At 42.4% G+C, this 16,991-nt stretch overlaps 1 protein-coding gene across 2 annotated transcripts; it reads left to right on the forward strand.

The window, feature by feature from the left end:
* The first annotated feature begins 1,948 nt into the window (after positions 1-1,948).
* On the forward strand, positions 1,949-10,292 carry arl13b (ADP-ribosylation factor-like 13b). Of its 2 annotated transcripts, none has more exons than XM_083985836.1 (10): positions 1,949-2,479; positions 4,619-4,689; positions 5,565-5,814; positions 6,020-6,125; positions 6,301-6,503; positions 7,072-7,186; positions 7,274-7,409; positions 7,918-8,040; positions 8,217-8,285; positions 9,005-10,292. In XM_083985836.1, the coding sequence occupies exons 1-10, from the start codon at positions 2,421-2,423 to the stop codon at positions 9,016-9,018; spliced, it is 1,146 nt and encodes a 381-aa protein (XP_083841962.1). In that variant the 5' UTR covers positions 1,949-2,420; the 3' UTR covers positions 9,019-10,292. The 2 variants fall into 2 exon arrangements, with proteins under 2 accessions (XP_083841962.1, XP_083841961.1); XM_083985835.1 differs by lacking the exon at positions 9,005-10,292 and adding an exon at positions 8,861-8,975.
* Positions 10,293-16,991: the final 6,699 nt, after the last annotated feature.

Here is a 16,991-nt window from a genome sequence, read left to right on the forward strand (position 1 = left end):
ACACATTGCACATTTTCTTCTTGCACTAAAATCAACGCTGCCAATTTGTTATTGTATAGGCTATACTTTTGTACATCACATTTTATTTTATTTGCTATTGCTATTTTATTATGTATAGTTTGTTCTTTATATTTTACTACTTTATTATGTATAGTTTATATTCTTATTCTTTATATTCTTATACTATATGTTGTTATCGTCACTGTGTGTCTGTGTAATGCTGCTGCTGCACTGTCATTTCCCAGCTTGGGATCAATAAAGTCTATCTATCTATCTATCTATCTATCTATCTATCTATCTATCTATCTATCTATCTATCTATCTATCTATCTATCTATCTATCTATCTATCTATCTATCTATCTATCTTTTTTTTAACCCCAAGGTTGCTAGGCTATTGTTATTATAAATGTTGTGTTGTGTTGTGTTATTAAAAAAAAGTTAAAAGTTAGTAATATAATCATCACACATATTTTTATTCTCCATCATTCACTGATTGATCATTTTTATTGAGCCACTGCAAAACATGCCTCCACTGCTGATTAGTAAAGAGGGGCTGTAAACTCATGGGAGGAAAACAAATTATTGTTTTAATAATCAATCATCTATAATAACCTGGTGATTGGAGTACTGGCTCCATTAAAACTCACTTAAAATGGAAATATTACAACACCATGCAGCAATAACAATGTCACGGCAAAGTAAAACATGAAGAAAAATCACATTTAAAGGCTTAAGCTTCATTCCTCAGCTCAGCACCTTTTTAATACTTGGACACAATTGGAGCCAAAAGGACAACGGTCTCATTACTGTCCGTTCAGTCTCAGTTTCAGTGCCCACACTGGATCCCAGTAAACACATAAAGATTATTACTGCAGCATAATGAGAGCAGCAGATAGAGCTCATAAAAATTAAGGAGCAGTCTTCTCAGGGGGGGGCAGCTCTGTGAAAGCAAGGCACACACATTCTTCATCCTGCCTCGCTCTGCACAACTCACCTGTGAGTGTTTGCTCAGACAAACTGGGACAATAACTCAGCCCAGGAACTAAAGTGCATCAGTCTTTGCCTTAACAGACACTTGACATTTAGTTTAGCAGAGAAAGCAGCCTTTAACTTCGGTCTTTGAAGGATCAGGGAGAGACTGTGGTTCTGGTGAAGCCATAAGAAGAGAATCACAGCAGCCTGGCTGGAAAACACTGGATTCATCTTAGGAGAGTAATGTATTTAATAGTGTTGTAGTAGGCTACTCTTGAGACCACATTGTTTTTTGTCTCAGAATCAACATTTTTTTCTTGGTCTTGTCTTAGTCTCCATCGAGCTGGACCAAAGCTGCAGTGACATCTTTTTTTCTTTTTCTTTTTCTAACCGCAAATGACTCTCTGTGTCACTCACTCGCTTTGGTTTATGTGATGTAATTCAATAACTTTAAGTTAATTAAAACTGTTCTACAAAAGTATATGCTTTTATGTAACCATCTGAAAATCTTGATTGCACCACAACAGTGGGAGAGGTTTTGTGTTGTGTTATCCTGTTCAATCCTAACTTTGTTTCAATGAAATATGGTTTAGATTTTATATCAAATTATCTTTTCAATTTAGCTGAGAAATAATGTATCAAGCCACAAGATTATTATGAGAACTTGTACTGAATACAGTAGGTAATGGTCTTGAAAATGGTCTCACATTAGTTTGGTCTTACCACAACACTAGTAGGCTATTTTAAGTGTTTATCATATTTCTTGATGTAAAACCTTCACTTGAAAATAAACGAGTTACTCCAGCGAATATAGTGAAGTAAAAACGACATTATTTATCTGTGAAATGTATTAAAGCAATGGAAAAATACTCCAATAAAGTACAAGTAGGCCTACCTCCTAAATGTACAGCAGCTGTGTATTTGTTACCACGACGATCTGTTGATCACGCACGATGACGTCAGGACGTCCGCAGCCTAGCAGCAGAAAAGACGACGTAAACAAAAGCAGAAAGCTACAAATCAGCTAACGTCAAGTTACTAATGTTTCGTGAGTAAAATACCTAATGTAGCTGCTTTAGACTGTTTGATAAAACGCTGTTGTGTCGTGTCGGTGAGCACAACTCACATTGTCACTCGTTTTTCGCCGGAGGGAGAGGCTGAACGATTCAACAGGAGGCATTTACCGCTGTAGCTACTTTAGCATTGAGCTAAACCTTAGATAACGGTAACGCGGATTTTGTGATTCCTGTAATCGATGTGAGCCATAAACAACGTTTTATCCGTAACACGGTGGTGACAGCCACTCTGACTCACACCAGTCACACCGGTCAGTGCTGCCTGTCACCGATGAAGCGACCATGAGTTAGCCTACACGGGTTAAAGAGTCGGTCAGCTGGCTGAACGAGGCTGGGTCGTGGTGTGTGAAGCTCCGGGACTCGGACTGCGATGTTCAGCCTGATGGCGAACTGCTGCAACTGGCTAAAACGGTGGCGAGAGCCCGCAAGGTGAGTGATGGGATGTCGATGATGTAAAATCTAAACCTGTGATTCACCTGGACAAATGGGCCGACCTGATGTCAGTCTAACCTCCCCTCGTTGAAATCAGATCATTTGTAATCACATCATAACACAACATGTGAAATCACAGCCTTGCATTACTATCACACACAGCTCAAAGCCAATCAGTCGACTTTAAACACATTTAAACCAGGTCAGACACTGGTTCTTTGTTTACAGGTGTGGTGATTAATGCAGGAATAAAGTTGAGCTGGTGAGTTAACACTCTTATACAGTCAGCCAAATAAATGTGAGCAAACCTGGACTAAAGATCATCAGATGCTCCTTTCTTCTTCTGTACATAACAGTATATATCTTTACTTTTTATATACATATTTGGACATAGTAAATTCTTTATATTTTTATTCCTTACTTCTTTATGTATCCTCCTACGTAAAGAAGTGCATTTCCTAATAAAAGCCTAGGCTATCTATGTCTAGATAATAATCAGAAGTGAATGATGTGTTACACAGGTGTCCACTGTACTATTTACAGATATTGTAGGATGAATAGATATTTATATTATTGTTATACATGATTTAAATGCAGGAAAAGCCAAATTCTCAGATTCAATCTTCTCTAAAGTTTAAAGTATCTGATTTACTGTTTCATTTTTAAAGTACGCAATGCATTTAAAAATGTTATTTTCCAACTACATGGCATTTTAGGTCCCAAATACTGAATTCACAAATGCAAATGAGCATGATTTAGGGAGATATTAAGCTGGTTAATACATCAGTTGCAGCCTCTGGTGGTTCCACTTTACTCCAGTCATTTATCTTGTTTGGTTCCGTATTTTAATGAACGCTCTCTAAGCCTACCAGCTCCTTCCTCGGTGCGGTTGTGTATCCTGGAGCTCCTTGGTGGCTGGTTACAGAGAATAAGTAAAACACTGAGTGTCAAGCAGCAAGACCCAACAAAATGTAATTGATGGCGCTTAACCCACGTGGTGCCTGTGAAGGGAACTGATCCTTTTGGACTTAGTCAGAAATCCTCCTCTAATCCTGCAGCCAGGTCTGTTCAGTGGGTCTCTTTGCTTGTGGCCACGTTGCTGTGAGGAGTTTGTTGCAGCGAGGGCAGAGGGTTATGGGTTAGCAGACTGGATTCAGACAGCGTCTCACCTTTTGGAGGTTTACACCCAGAGCCCGTCCCGATGAAGGCCAGTTGGCTTCAGAGGACGGTTAGATGGATCGTGCGGTTGATGTCTTTTCGGCGCAAGTTTCAAAGTTAAGTTCACATGAGCGTTGATGTGCAGCTCTGCTTCTTTCTTTTTCATTTTTTTTTCAGAGCTGTTTTCTGTTTTTTTCTTTTTAGTTTACATGTTGTACTTTGGTCTTTTGCACTGCTTTTGAACTTTTCATGCTAGGAGCCATAATGTAAAACTTAAGTGTTGTATGATTACTGTTATTATTACAGTACAAGCAGCCACTGAATGGGGCTTTTTGAGTGTGCTAAAATCATTCCTCTTTCTTTATTCTCTTTTTGAAGGACCAATTTTCTTACATGTGAAAACTTTTTTATTTTTTTTATTTTTTAATATTTCTTTTATTTTGGTAAGAGCTTGTCTTGTTTCTATTGAGGCATATGTGCAGCAAATTATGGTGCAATTATTGAAGTGCTTTCAGAGAAGTTTGTCACCCGAGCTATAAAACTGCTGCTCAAGTGTGTGTATGCTAGATACCTGCAGAGGAGACCGTGTGTGTGTGTGTGCCTCTGTTTGCAGGAATGCTTTTTGAACATCCATATTTGCAACCGCCAATAACACTCTGCATTTTTGTGGTTGGGTTTAAAACATATAACAGCATAGCATATATCAGCATTATGATATCTATGAGCCTGTTTCCTGTACGTTGATTTTAATCTCTTTGTTTATTATGCCTCTGCTGAGCATGTGATTTGCTGAGTCACCCAGACGATTGATCGTGTTGGTCATTCAGATTATTAATTGGCTTACCCGTGCCCCCAGACATGCGTCACGAGACGAGCTAATGCCAGGTCACGTCTTTACATCAGACGCTCCACTTCCATCCTGGACCTGACTCAGCAGTGATGTTCCTGTATTCATTTTTCTCCTCTCCCATCTCACAGGAAGGTGACTCTGGTGATGGTGGGACTGGATAACGCAGGGAAGACGGCAACAGTGCGAGGAATCCAAGGAGGTTTGGACTCTCTGTTATAGATGTTTTCAGTGTTACGTGCTTTAAAAATACATCTTGGTTAATAATAGAGAGGTTGGGTTTGTCAGCCACGTCTTGTTTACTCTGAATAAACTGCCTCACTTGTTGTTCTGTTGGGTGTTTGTCATCATGTATATTTTACCTCAAGTCTGACTGCTCGCATTTTATAGTTGATCACTGCTTATGCATTTTTAAACTTGCAAAGTTGTGCAAGAAAGTTTGTGTAAAAGAGTTTTATTACTCTGTGGCATTCTCTCTCTTTGTTTTTTTTTCTTTTTTTTAACCCACCACATTGTGTTTATTATTAAAAGAGGAGATCTTAATGAATCTACAGCAGGGAAAATAAGTATTGACTGTCAACATTCTTCTCAGAAAATATATTTCTAATAGAGCTATTGACATGAAATTTTCAGCAGATTTTGGCAACAACCCAAGTAATGCATATATACAAAGAAATCCAGACATTTATGTCCATAAATTAAGTAATGTGTAATAAAATGAAATGACACGGGGAAGAAGTATTGAACACATGAAGAAAAGGAGGTGCCAAGAAAGCCAAGAAAGCAGCTGGAGTCTGTCAGTATTTAGAAAGTCATCCTGTCCTCTATCAGTGCAAAGTAATATCAGCTGCTTTAGTCCAAATTGACGCCTTTGAAAAGGTTTCTCATCACCAAGGTGTCACACAAGTGGTGTCTCATGGTGGGGAAAAGCAAAGAGCTTCTCAAGACCTTCAGAAACTTATGTTGCAGAACATACTGATGCATCGGTTACAGATGTGTCTGAATGCACCGTTTTATCCGTAAATAGAATGTGTCTCTCTATTTCTGCTCACATTGTTTCTTTCTTTTCTTCTCCAGACAATCCCAACGACGTGGCTCCGACCGTCGGTTTCTCCAAGGTGGACCTGAAGCAGGGCAAGTTCGAGGTGACCATCTTCGACCTCGGCGGTGGGAAGAGAATCCGAGGCATCTGGAAGAACTACTACTCGGAGTCCCACGGCGTGGTGTTCGTGGTGGACTCCAGCGACGTCCAGCGGATCCAGGAGACGCGGGAGACCATGGCCGAGGTCCTGCAGCACCCGCGCATCGCCGGCAAACCCGTGCTAGTGTGAGTGTGATGAAACAGATTTAAAGAGGACGCAAAGGGGGCTGAGAGTTAAAGTTGAGCCCGGAGCTACAATTTTATAAGAGTCTGGATAAACGGGGAAAGAAAGTGAAACTAGAGTGCCGCAGACAAACAACCACAAGGCAGTAGATCTAGTCTGTGTTTATCCAGCCCTCATTAATATGTCTTTATTCCTCTCCGCTCACAGACTTGCCAACAAACAGGACCAGGATGGAGCGCTGGCTGAGGCCGACATCATTGAAAACCTGTCACTGGAGAAGCTTGTGAACGAGAACAAGTGTCTCTGTCAGATCGTAAGTGTTTGTGCACCTGTCGCGGCGGCAGCTGAGTGACATTAAGAGGCTGTTTGGTTCAACTGCAGTTTCACCCATATAAAGATAAAGAGAGAGGCTTTTTGCGGACATGTGGGAACTCAAAACAGAAAACCACAGGCGCTGACGTTTTTTCACTCCCATTCCCTTTCTCCAGGAGCCTTGCTCTGCCGTCCTCGGCTACGGCAAAAAGGTGGACAAGTCCATCAAGAAAGGCCTGAACTGGCTGCTCAACAACATTGCCAAAGACTACGAGGCCATTACGGAGCGCGTGCAGAAGGACACGGCCGAGCAGCGGGCGCAGGAGGAGCAGGACAAGAAGGAGCGGGCGGAGCGGGTGCGGCGGATACGAGAGGAGAGGTGAGGCATTGGTTAATGGGATAGTTCAACATTTTGGCAAAACGCTACGGAGGATAATGGGCCTCCGTAGCGTAGCTCTGAGCAGTTCGCGGCTCTGCTCCACTGTTCTAAAAACAGCTTGCACCGACAATTTAAAAACCTACTCCTAAGACTATATGGATTATGGCAATGGGCCAATTTGCCAAAATGTTGAACTATCCTTTTAAAGTGTGTGGAGGAGGAGAGAGAAGTCAAACAGATAAGAGGTGAAATGTAAAGGTGGAATAATAAATGAAGCCAGGGAGAAGTGGAAATGTCAAAATGCCAGCGCTGCTGATGTTTGCAGTCTCTCCTGTCTGAGGGAATACATTTCCTCCTCCTTGTGCTGAACTCATAATAAAATAGACGTTAAATATCACATTTATTTCTAAAGAGCAAACCCCCCGTCGTAAAAGGAGAAATAACCAATTTGTAGAAATACACACTGTAATGAAATCTGGCCTCAGATCAGTTTCGGTGGATGTAAACGCAGTCGCCCGGGAGCTGTGTGTCATATTACTGAAAGGTTAACATCTTGTTCTCCCCTCAGAGAGCGACAGGAGCGCGAGGAGGCCGAACGGGACGGGAGACCGATCCAGGAAGAGGAGGCCGGCGACGACGACATGCCCAGCCCCTTCCAGCCAATCAGCAACGTCGTCTCCGAGGTGCGTAGTGTACGCGACCCGTCCGAGGCTCTTTTACGTCGGAGGCTCAGGAAATTACAGCTTTTGGCTTTCGGTGTCTCTTTTCAGAATGAAGACAAAGAGAGGGAGAGGAAGAGACAAAGAGAGCTGCAGAAGAGCTCGACCAACAGCCAGGAGGAGGAGGAGGAGGAGGACGACGAAGAGCCGGACGACTCTAGACAGACGCCGGAGAACGCCAGCTCAGGTGAGAGACAGACACGTCTTCTGAATTTCTTAGATCAATGAAAAACAAAACCGTGTCGTTTTTCGGGCTTAGAAGCGATTTCACTCGGCTGACAAAAAGTTGTGTAACACTGGGAAATGAAGACGGCTCCTGGGTGAAGATGAGAGGGCAGCGGCTGCTCTGAAGAGGCTGCGCTCACAGCGTGCGATTGGGTTTGGCAGCACATGGATAGAAAGTCTGAGCTCATTGATAAACAGAAAGCAAGATCTTCAATCTGTTTCCACTTTGAACGCAAGTGATCAAACAAAAAAAATAAAAAACACAGACTCAAACAATCTCCATCAATTTAGGAAACGAGAAGTGAGATTCCACCGTCTCTTTTTCTGCTCCGAATAGATAGAGATAATTACGCATTAAGGAGATAATTTGAGGATCAAAAGATGAAATTTACAAGCGCAGCGATGGAAAACGAAGGAGGACGTGTGTGTTTAGTCGTGTATTGACTTGTGTATTGTCTCCGTGCGTTCAGCTGCAACAGGCGAGCAGAGCAAGAAGAAAGCCAGGAAGCTGCACCTGAAGAGGAAGCACCGGGTCGACCCGCTGAGGACCGAGGACGGCCCGGCGGAGAGCCCCACCCCTCCGCCCCCACCAGGTAAACTTTTTCTTGCTCATGCTGCTGCTTTATGTTGATTTGTTTTATTTTGAAAGGCTTTTTTTGCCCAGTTCGCTTTGTATTAATTGTTTTGAACGGCAGAAACCAAACTGTGGGGAACCTGAGCATCACCTCCTCCTCCACTACCTCCTCTGACCTTGTCTCTGTTTTTCCAGTGGGATGGGCCACACCCAAAGCTTCTAGGCTGCCAAAACTGGAGCCACTCGGGGACTCCAAACATTCGGGTAAAGCCGGCCGACCGCCTGCGGAGTCTGCTCGCGCTTCATCCCTCGCTGTTTAACCACTGTTTAATTTCATGCATTGCTTCATTTTTGTTCTAAAGCCTAATCAGCCATTCATTTCCTCACTAACCTGCTCTGTGTGTGGATTAACATAACTCACTACCTGTGGTGGCGGTGAATCAGTGTTTCTTCTTCGGTGTAATTTGGATCCACTTACAGTCGGAGCTCAGGTGTCTGTGTTTTCTTCTTCTTCTGTGGCTTAGTTGTGTTTTTCCGAGGAGGAATTAGTGAGCGCACAGAGGAAACACTGAACTCTGTCTGTCTTTAGAAGATGTGTGTGTGTGTGTGGACTGTTAATTAGCATCACACACACAACACAACACTGCCGTCCTTCTCTTCTCCTGCCTCTCACCAGGCAGACGTCTTAACAATCTCTCTTCGCTCATCCATTCACATTTTGTGTCTTGTCGTTTTGTCTTTGTGTTGTTGTGCTGTAGTTGTTGTTGTCGACTGACGTCTATTGGAGTGTTTTTATGGCAGGATGCAGTTTTCTGACCTTGGTTTCATCCCCTCCGCAGACTTTTTCAAGAAGCCTCTCCCGCCCCTAGCCAACAGGCTGCGGCCCAACGGCGACGCTCACGACGTCATCGTTTAGTAGCGATTGGCGTTGACTCCCGACCAATCACGGCTCTCCCTCCCCCCTTTTTTTTTTTCTCCTCAAGTGAGCGGTGTGTAGACAACCAGCGCGCAAACACACACACAAACACATGCGCAGAGAAGACGACTTCCAGGAGGACCCCAGGGGGGGAGAAGCAGGAGGCGGAAGCGCGCAAAACACAGGAGCATCGTGGGAAACGCGGTCCCGCTCGGAGCACAGTTTCACAAACGGACGCGTGAAACACTGAACACTGAGGTTGTGTCTTTGCTCGACTGAAGCACAAGCTGTGCCGTCGTCTCTCTGCTACTGTAGAACTGAAACTTTATTTTTGATTGTTAATATCAGTGTTAAACTGTTTGGACTCATCGGTCCGACTGAAATGCTTTTAATTGACAAAGAATGTAGATATATTAATTATAACCACATGTCTGTTACTGAATATTGGATTCATATACACGCTGTCTTTAAATTGACTGTATTTCATTCATTTATTTTTACATCTTCAGTTTTGTAGTGCAAACGAAGGTGCACATGATAATGTGGATGATAATGTACCTGAATATGGTTCAAAATCCTTTTTTTTTTTTACTAAAGTGGTGTGACACAACTCTGGCCTGTACATGGGGAAAGTGCTACACTACATTGTGATTGTTAACTGGTCCAATCTATTAATGAATGTTGTTACATTTCACATAGTTACTGTAAAGTTTTCACAGTCGTGGACAAAAAAACAAAAAAAATCTGTAAAAGGAAACATTTTTTTTGTATCTCGCAAAAGCATCTTATAGGATCTTTTTATTTATTGTCAAAAATGTACAACATATATGAATATATTTGTCTTTCTATGTCTACAGGGCTACACATACACTTTTTATGCATTCTGCTGTTCCCACTGTGGACCTGTTTTTAAAGTGGTATTTCTCTGGAGGCAGGAAGCAAGCCTCACGCTCGCTGCCTCTCAGGTGGCCCTGAGGTGTGAGCCAACGTTGTTGTTGTTGTTCCAGCTTCTCTGACTCTGCCTTCTGCACCCGCTCACTTTGAAAACAGCTAAAATTACATCCCGGAAAAAAAAAAAAAAAACATACACAAACATAAATATGGGAAGAAAAAAAAATAGTTGGATCACTCCAGTGCCCCAGTTAAGTTTTCTGTTGGAAGAGTTTGCTGTGGGACGATGAGGGAGGAGGAAGTATCACTACACCGACACCTGGAACAGCCAATACTGGGTCAGAACACTTGAGAATATGTGCAGGAAATATCACTTTAAAAACCACAATATTGAATTTCAAAGCAAAAGTACAACACTCACTCTCTTGTTAATGAGCTAGATGTTTGAAAAAAATATTTTTTCTATCCAGTCTGAATTTTATAACAGCACAATTAAAGATGTTTTAAATATATTCACGACTGTCTGGAATTGATGTGTGTTTGTTTGCAATGTTTCTTTTTACATAATGAATAGGTGGATTGTACTGGTAGTTGCTGCTTTGTGTTTTTATTATTTTTGGTGCAATAATACTGAATAATATTTATTCAAGTATTTTTGGTAATTGAAGATTACACTCCAGTTGCAATCTAGCACCGTCATTTACAGTTGCAGTGTGGTGTCTCACACTTAGGAGCAGCTGAGATAGTGAAAACCGGGTAGATAAACATACAGCACAGAGATGTGAAATATAATAGAAAGAGTAAATGTGAATAATATAACAATATTGAGAAATTTCCTAATAAATTCCCTGAAGCTTTGTAGAAAAGCACACTTAAATCAAGGACGGACTGACTGGACTGAACCTTGCAGCGTTTTTTTGAGTTATTTAGTTTTGATATGCAAATTAGTATGTGCTAGGACGCGGAGGTGATTGGTTGGTTTACACCAGAGCTTACAGCTGATCGGCTCTGATAAACATCATTGAAACTGTAACAAGTAAAGTTAGCTGCTCATGCTAACAGTCTGCGCAGTTCCCTTATTCATGGCAAAGTTTATTATTTAACTACATTCTCACTCTTTTTTCTAATTCTTTTTTATTCATTTTATTTTGAGAGAAAATACACATTCTTGTTTAAACACAACATTTAGAAACAACTTACAAAGTGCTTTGGAACAGGAGGAGTTCATAGTCATTTTTACTGCAGGGCAGGCTAATCTTCAATTTGGAGTGACAAATAAAACCTTGAAGCAAGAAGATTTTGCATTTTGTTTGAAAACTGACATTGATGTACATACAGTAATTCAGTAACAGTTGTAAATACACCTTTGTATGGTTTATTTTTTAATATTTACCGGTCCAAAAGCAAGCTCAGTGCTGCCTGTCCCATAGAAAAACATGACAGTGGCAGCCTCGTTTGGAACTAGTTTGGGAGCTACATGAACCACGTGACCGCGCTGGCGGCGACATCAAAAGCTGCCGCCGCTCTGTAAAGAAGGTGCTGAAGCGCATGCGCAGTCTTGAAAAATGTATTTCGCGCCACTTTGCCCTGCGTAGTTGCCCCTATACGGTCCGCATCACGAGTATATAAGACCTGCGGACTCAGAGAGCTGTTGCCACTTTCTCTTCAGCGCGACAGGAGGATGCCGTCCTCTACGGAGAAGAAAGAAGAGAAGAAAGAAGACCGGAGAAGAAAGAAGACAGGACGGTCCCCGCTGGAGTCACCCGGTGCCCGGTGCCCGCCCGAGCTGCCAGTTCCGGTGCCTGCTGCTGCCGACCGGTCTCCACCCTCGCTGCGGTGTCTGCCTGCCTGCCTGCCTCAGCGCTGAGCCCGCTGGGGTCGCCCTCTCCGCCCGGGCCAGCTGCGCCTTCTGCTCGCCTCTCTCTCTCGCCGTGGCGGAGCTGCAGAGCCGAGGGGTTCCTCACCTTGTCCGGCCAGCGTGAAGGAGACTGGATGGGATGACGGGTCTGAGTTCTCTACTGAAGAAGCTGTGGTCGTCCTGGAGCAGTCTGGTGGCAGTGGAGACTCTGGTGGTGCAGGACCTGAGCCCCTTGGTTCAGCTCCCTCTCTTCATGGTTCTCCCCTCTCCCTGGTGGGAGATCTGGAGGGCGACGACAACGACGTGGACGACGCCATATAATAACGCTGTTAGTTACAGTTTGTTACAGCTTGTTAACAGCTGTAACTAACTAGGCCAGGTGCTTCACTTACGTCCGCAGTTGTGCTAGTTTGTTCCTCAAACACGTCCGCAAATATATAATTACTCCTCATCAAGGTGTGCTGAAGCTAAAATATGCTTTTAAATGAGGAAATTGGGCTCCACATTTTAAAATCAGCATCACAGCTATTTCACAGGTTAACACTTAGAAACAAGTCATTGTTTATTCAATTAGTATTAGTTATTGTTTTGGGGGTTTTCAACACACCTTGCAGTGTGGTGTTTTAACACTTAGGAGCAGCTGAGAATAGTGAAAATCTGATAAAGGAGATAAACACACACCACAGAGGTGTGAAATATAATAGAAAGAGGAAATGTGAATAATATAACAATATTTATAAGATTTCTAATTAATTCCCTGAAAAATTGTAGTAATGCACACTCAACTCAAGGACAGGCTGATTAGACTGAACCTTGCAGCGTTTTTGAGTCTATTTATTTAGTTTTGATATGCAAATTACTATGTGCTAGGACGCAGAGGTGATTGGTTGGTTTACACCAGAGCTTACAGCTGATTGGCTCCTGATACACATCATTAAAACTGTAACAAGTAAAGTCTCCAAGAGTACCTTCCTGCAGTTACAATGGCCGACCAGGGCGCCGCCATACATCCAATCCATCCAATCCATACCGGAAGTCTCAAGCGGAAGTTAGTTAAACACCGCTCCGAGCTAAAACAAAATAAAAGCATGTACGTCTACACATAATTCTATGGATTTTTAACATGTTTATCGTAACGGTATGATTGACTGGTTAATTAACTCTGCAAGTTTATAGGCTACTGTAAAACTCAGAAGCTAGAACTAAAAAAATTGAAATGTTAACTTTTCATGGATATCATATAACTTAATTATACAACAGTTAGTTCCGACCGGTCCCAACCGAGCAATTTGATTGGACAACGAGACATTCCATAGTGCTGATATACAGTATAACAGCACTGGGACTTTTCACAGACATAATCACTCCGCTGTTCAGCTGGACAGGAGCTAAGTCAGAGCCACGCTACCCATACAGGAGCTGCCCCATCTCTCTGCTGCTGCTGCTGCTGCTGCTGAGCTAAAGAAATGATTAAATAAACAAACAAATCATAATCTCTTGTAGTTTATTACTGTTCTAAAAATGTGCTCGTAGCACTGTTGTATAAAAGCAATATCACACTCGAGGTCGTGCTGTTGTACTGTATATCAGCACGGTGTGATTATCTGCGGCACTCGGCCTGCGGCCTCGTGCCTACGACCGAATCACAGCCGTGCTGATATACAGTACAACAGCACTCCCTCTCGTGTGATATTGCTTAAATATCAACGTTATCACAAACGTTTGTGGGGGGTTCACACACACACACACACACACACACACACACACACAGTAGGACTGAATAATGATTAAGATTGAATTGTCATGTTAAATAAACCTAGGATTAATCGATCGTTAAATTGTTTTGACAGTTAATTAATATGCGAGTAATAAACGAGTTAGTCCGAACCTGTAGTTTAAATCACAATGGAAAATAAATCATTAACTGTATTTTGTGCGTTTTAATGAGAACTGAATGTTAAACATGACAGATGACCCCAGAACACCTCAATGTTATCATGGCTTCTTACGTTTTTATATTTTAGTTTTCAATATAAAAGAAGTTGATGTGTAATATACTCTTCAATTTGAAGAGTATACACATCAACTTCTTTGCTGCACAGTTCCCAGTTGTCTTTACAGGATGTTATCATAAACTCAGTCACACGTGGTTTGTTTTTATCAGTCACACTGTGTGATTGAAGTGAATAAGAGCTCTTTGGAAAATGTATCTTCTTTTTAATAATTGTCTTACTGGTTGTGTTCATAGTTTCATCAAGCCTTCAGATGGATGAGACTCTTTGTTATACAGTTTAGCCTTACAATATTTCCACAACACGCAGAATATCAGTGTCCACTGCTGTTACAGAACCAGGTATTTTTCATTATATGCCCCAGACACAGTTGCAGATGTTGGATTTAGTTGGGAGAAGAAGAAAAAAGTCACAAGCATGTTTGTTTTTTCAAACAATTTAATAATATGATTATGAGTTTAAGCAGAGACGTTCTAATATGAGTTAGAAGGGCTTTGGTTTAAGTGATCATTTAGCATACTGACACTGAACAAACACACACTGACGACGGTGAGGAGGAGGAGGAGGAGGACGTGGACGTCCACGGTTCTTCCTCCGGCCCCGGTGAAGACGGGGAGCAGCTGCACGTCAGGACACACACACGACACACACCGACCATGGAGGAGTCTGGAGAAGTCTCGGTTTACATTTTACCACCGTGGCATTAATTAAACCGTAAAAATAAATTAACGTGGACGTTGTGAACGGAGCAACAGGTGTTGGACATCAGCCGCGATGAGACACTGTTGACACACAAACACATTCAGCATAAATGACTTATCAAGCTAAAATTACTGAAAAATATGAGTTTTACGGGAGCAGTAATGTAAAACAGTCCGGTTTCACGTCAGTAAATGCAGTCATTACGAGGCGATCTCATCAATTAAAACGTTACGTTTAAGAATACGAGTTGACAAGAGACTAATAACAGACATTAACTATCATAAAGTTAAATTAACTCGATGTGACCAAACGAAAACTCACCCTTGAGCCGTGTTTTCCACTTTTCTTGTTACAGATCCATGCTTGGGACTTCTCTTCTTCTTCTTTTTGTTTTACGGCGGTTTCCGCTTAGGACTTCCGGTATGGATTGGATGTATGGCGGCGCCCTGGTCGGCCATTGTATCTGCAGTTTGGGAGCTACATCATGAACCACGTGACCGCGCTGGCGGCGACATCAAAAGCTGTCGCCACTCTGTAAAGAAGCTGAAGCGCATGCGCAGTCTTGAAAAATGTATTTCGCGCCACTTTGCCCTGCGTAGTTGCCCCTATACGGTCCGCATCACGAGTATATAAGACCTGCAGACTCAGAGAGCTGTTGCCACTTTCTCTTCAGCGCGACAGAAGGATGCCGGCCGGCCTCTACGGAGAAGCAAGAAGACCGGAGAAGAAAGAACAAGGACTGTCCCCGCTGGAGTCACCCGGTGCCCGCCTAGCTGCCAGTTCCGGTGCATGCTGCTGCCGACCTCCTCCCTCGCTGCGGCGTCTGCCTGCCTCAGCGCTGAGCCCGCCGGCCGCCGGGGTCGCCCTCACCGCCCGGGCCAACTGCCGCTGTGCCTTCTGCTCTCTCTCTCTCGCCGTGGCGGAGCTGCAGAGCCGAGGGGTTCCTCGCCTTGTCCGGCCAGCTGGAGGAGACTGGACGGGATGAACATGACGGGTCTGAGTTCTCTACTGAAGAAGCTGTGGTGGTCGTCCTGGAGCAGTCTGGTGGCAGCAGAGACCCTGGTTCAGCTCCCTCTCTACATGGTTCTCCTGGAGGGCGACAACGACGTGGATGACGCCATATAATAATAATAAGCTGTTAGTTACAGTTCGTTACAGCTCGTAAACAGCTGTAACTAACTAGGCTGTGCTTCACTTAGGTCCGCAGTTGTGCTAGTTTGTTCCTCAAACACGTCCGCAAATATATAATTACTCCTCATCAAGGTGTGCTGAAACTAAAACATGCTTTTAAATTAGGAAATTGGGCTCCACATTTTAAAATCATCATCACAGCTATTTCACAGGTTAACACCTAGAAACAAGTCATTGTTTATTAGTATTAGTTATTGTTTTGGGATTTTTCAACACGCCTTGCAGTGTGGTGTCTAAGCTGAGAATAGTGAAAATCTGATAAAGGAGATAAACACACACCAGAGGTGTGAGATATAATAGAAAGAGGAAATGTGAATAATACAACAATATACGTTTTCTAATTAATTCCATGAAAATTTGTAGAAAAGCACACTTAAATCAAGGACGGACTGACTGGACTGAACCTTGCAGCGTTTTTTTTAGTCTGTTTATCTAGTTTTGATATGCAAATTAGTATGTGCTAGGACACGGAGGTGATTGGTTGGTTTACACCAGAGCTTACAGCTGATTGGCTCCTGATAAACATCACTGAAACTGTAACAAGTAGAGTTAGCTGCTCATGCTGACGGTCTACGTGGCTCCCTCATTCATGGCAAAGTTTATTATTTAACTATATCCTCATTCTTTTTTTTCTTCTTTTTATTTTGAGAGAAAACACATTCTTGCTTAAATGCAACAGTTAGAAACAACTTAAGTGCATTTCACCGTCAGCTCCGCCCGTTAACAGCTGTAACAAATTAATTCAATCAGTCACTCAACTCCCAGCCACTAAGGCCAAGGCTGTGCTTCACTTACGTCCGCAATTGTGCTAGTTTGTTCCTCAAACACGTCCGCAAATATTTTACCAATTACTTCTCATCAAGAAGGTGTGCTGAAGCTAAAACGTGTTTTTAAATGAGGAAATTGAGCACCAAATTTTTAAATCATCATCACAGCTATTTCACAGGTTAACACTTAGAAACAAATCACTGTTTAATAGTCGTTATTTGTAGTGTATTATCCACCTGAACATTTTTGCTTTAATATCTTGAATTATCTTATGTTTTTTATGGTGTTTTCTTAGCCTAAAAGTTAAGGGATAGGTCAGAGGTAAGTCACCATTTGGATAGGAACTTCATTTGTGATAAGTAAAAGTTTACAGTTAAATGGAATAAATATAAATAAATTCAGATGTTACAAGAGAAAAGGTACACGCATACATTTACAGCAAGATGTTTAGATTAGGTGTCTAGTAGTAGTGTGGAATGTACCCTGAGAAATGTGTTTCTTGTCATCTACCCATCTCTGTGGGTCATAGTTTTGGGGGATACTTGACACTATCTATTCTTAAGTTAGCTTGGTCAACAGGTTAAATGTCAGAAGGCGTAGGTTAGATTCTGTTTTTAGATCCTGTCTTTGTC

The sequence above is a fragment of the Trachurus trachurus genome (genome assembly GCF_905171665.1).
Source record: "Trachurus trachurus genome assembly, chromosome: 2".
Classification (NCBI taxonomy): Eukaryota; Metazoa; Chordata; class Actinopteri; order Carangiformes; family Carangidae; genus Trachurus; species Trachurus trachurus.

What these genes read in the sequence shown, in the direction of transcription:
- arl13b (XM_083985835.1), top strand. Translation starts at nt 2,421, where the DNA reads ATGTTCAGCCTGATGGCGAACTGCTGCAACTGGCTAAAACGGTGGCGA. An exon ending in CGGTGGCGAGAGCCCGCAAG is followed by an intron (nt 2,480 to 4,618) that starts GTGAGTGATGGG and finishes CCCATCTCACAG; the next exon opens with GAAGGTGACTCTGGTGATGG. An exon ending in GCCGGCAAACCCGTGCTAGT is followed by an intron (nt 5,815 to 6,019) that starts GTGAGTGTGATG and finishes CTCCGCTCACAG; the next exon opens with ACTTGCCAACAAACAGGACC.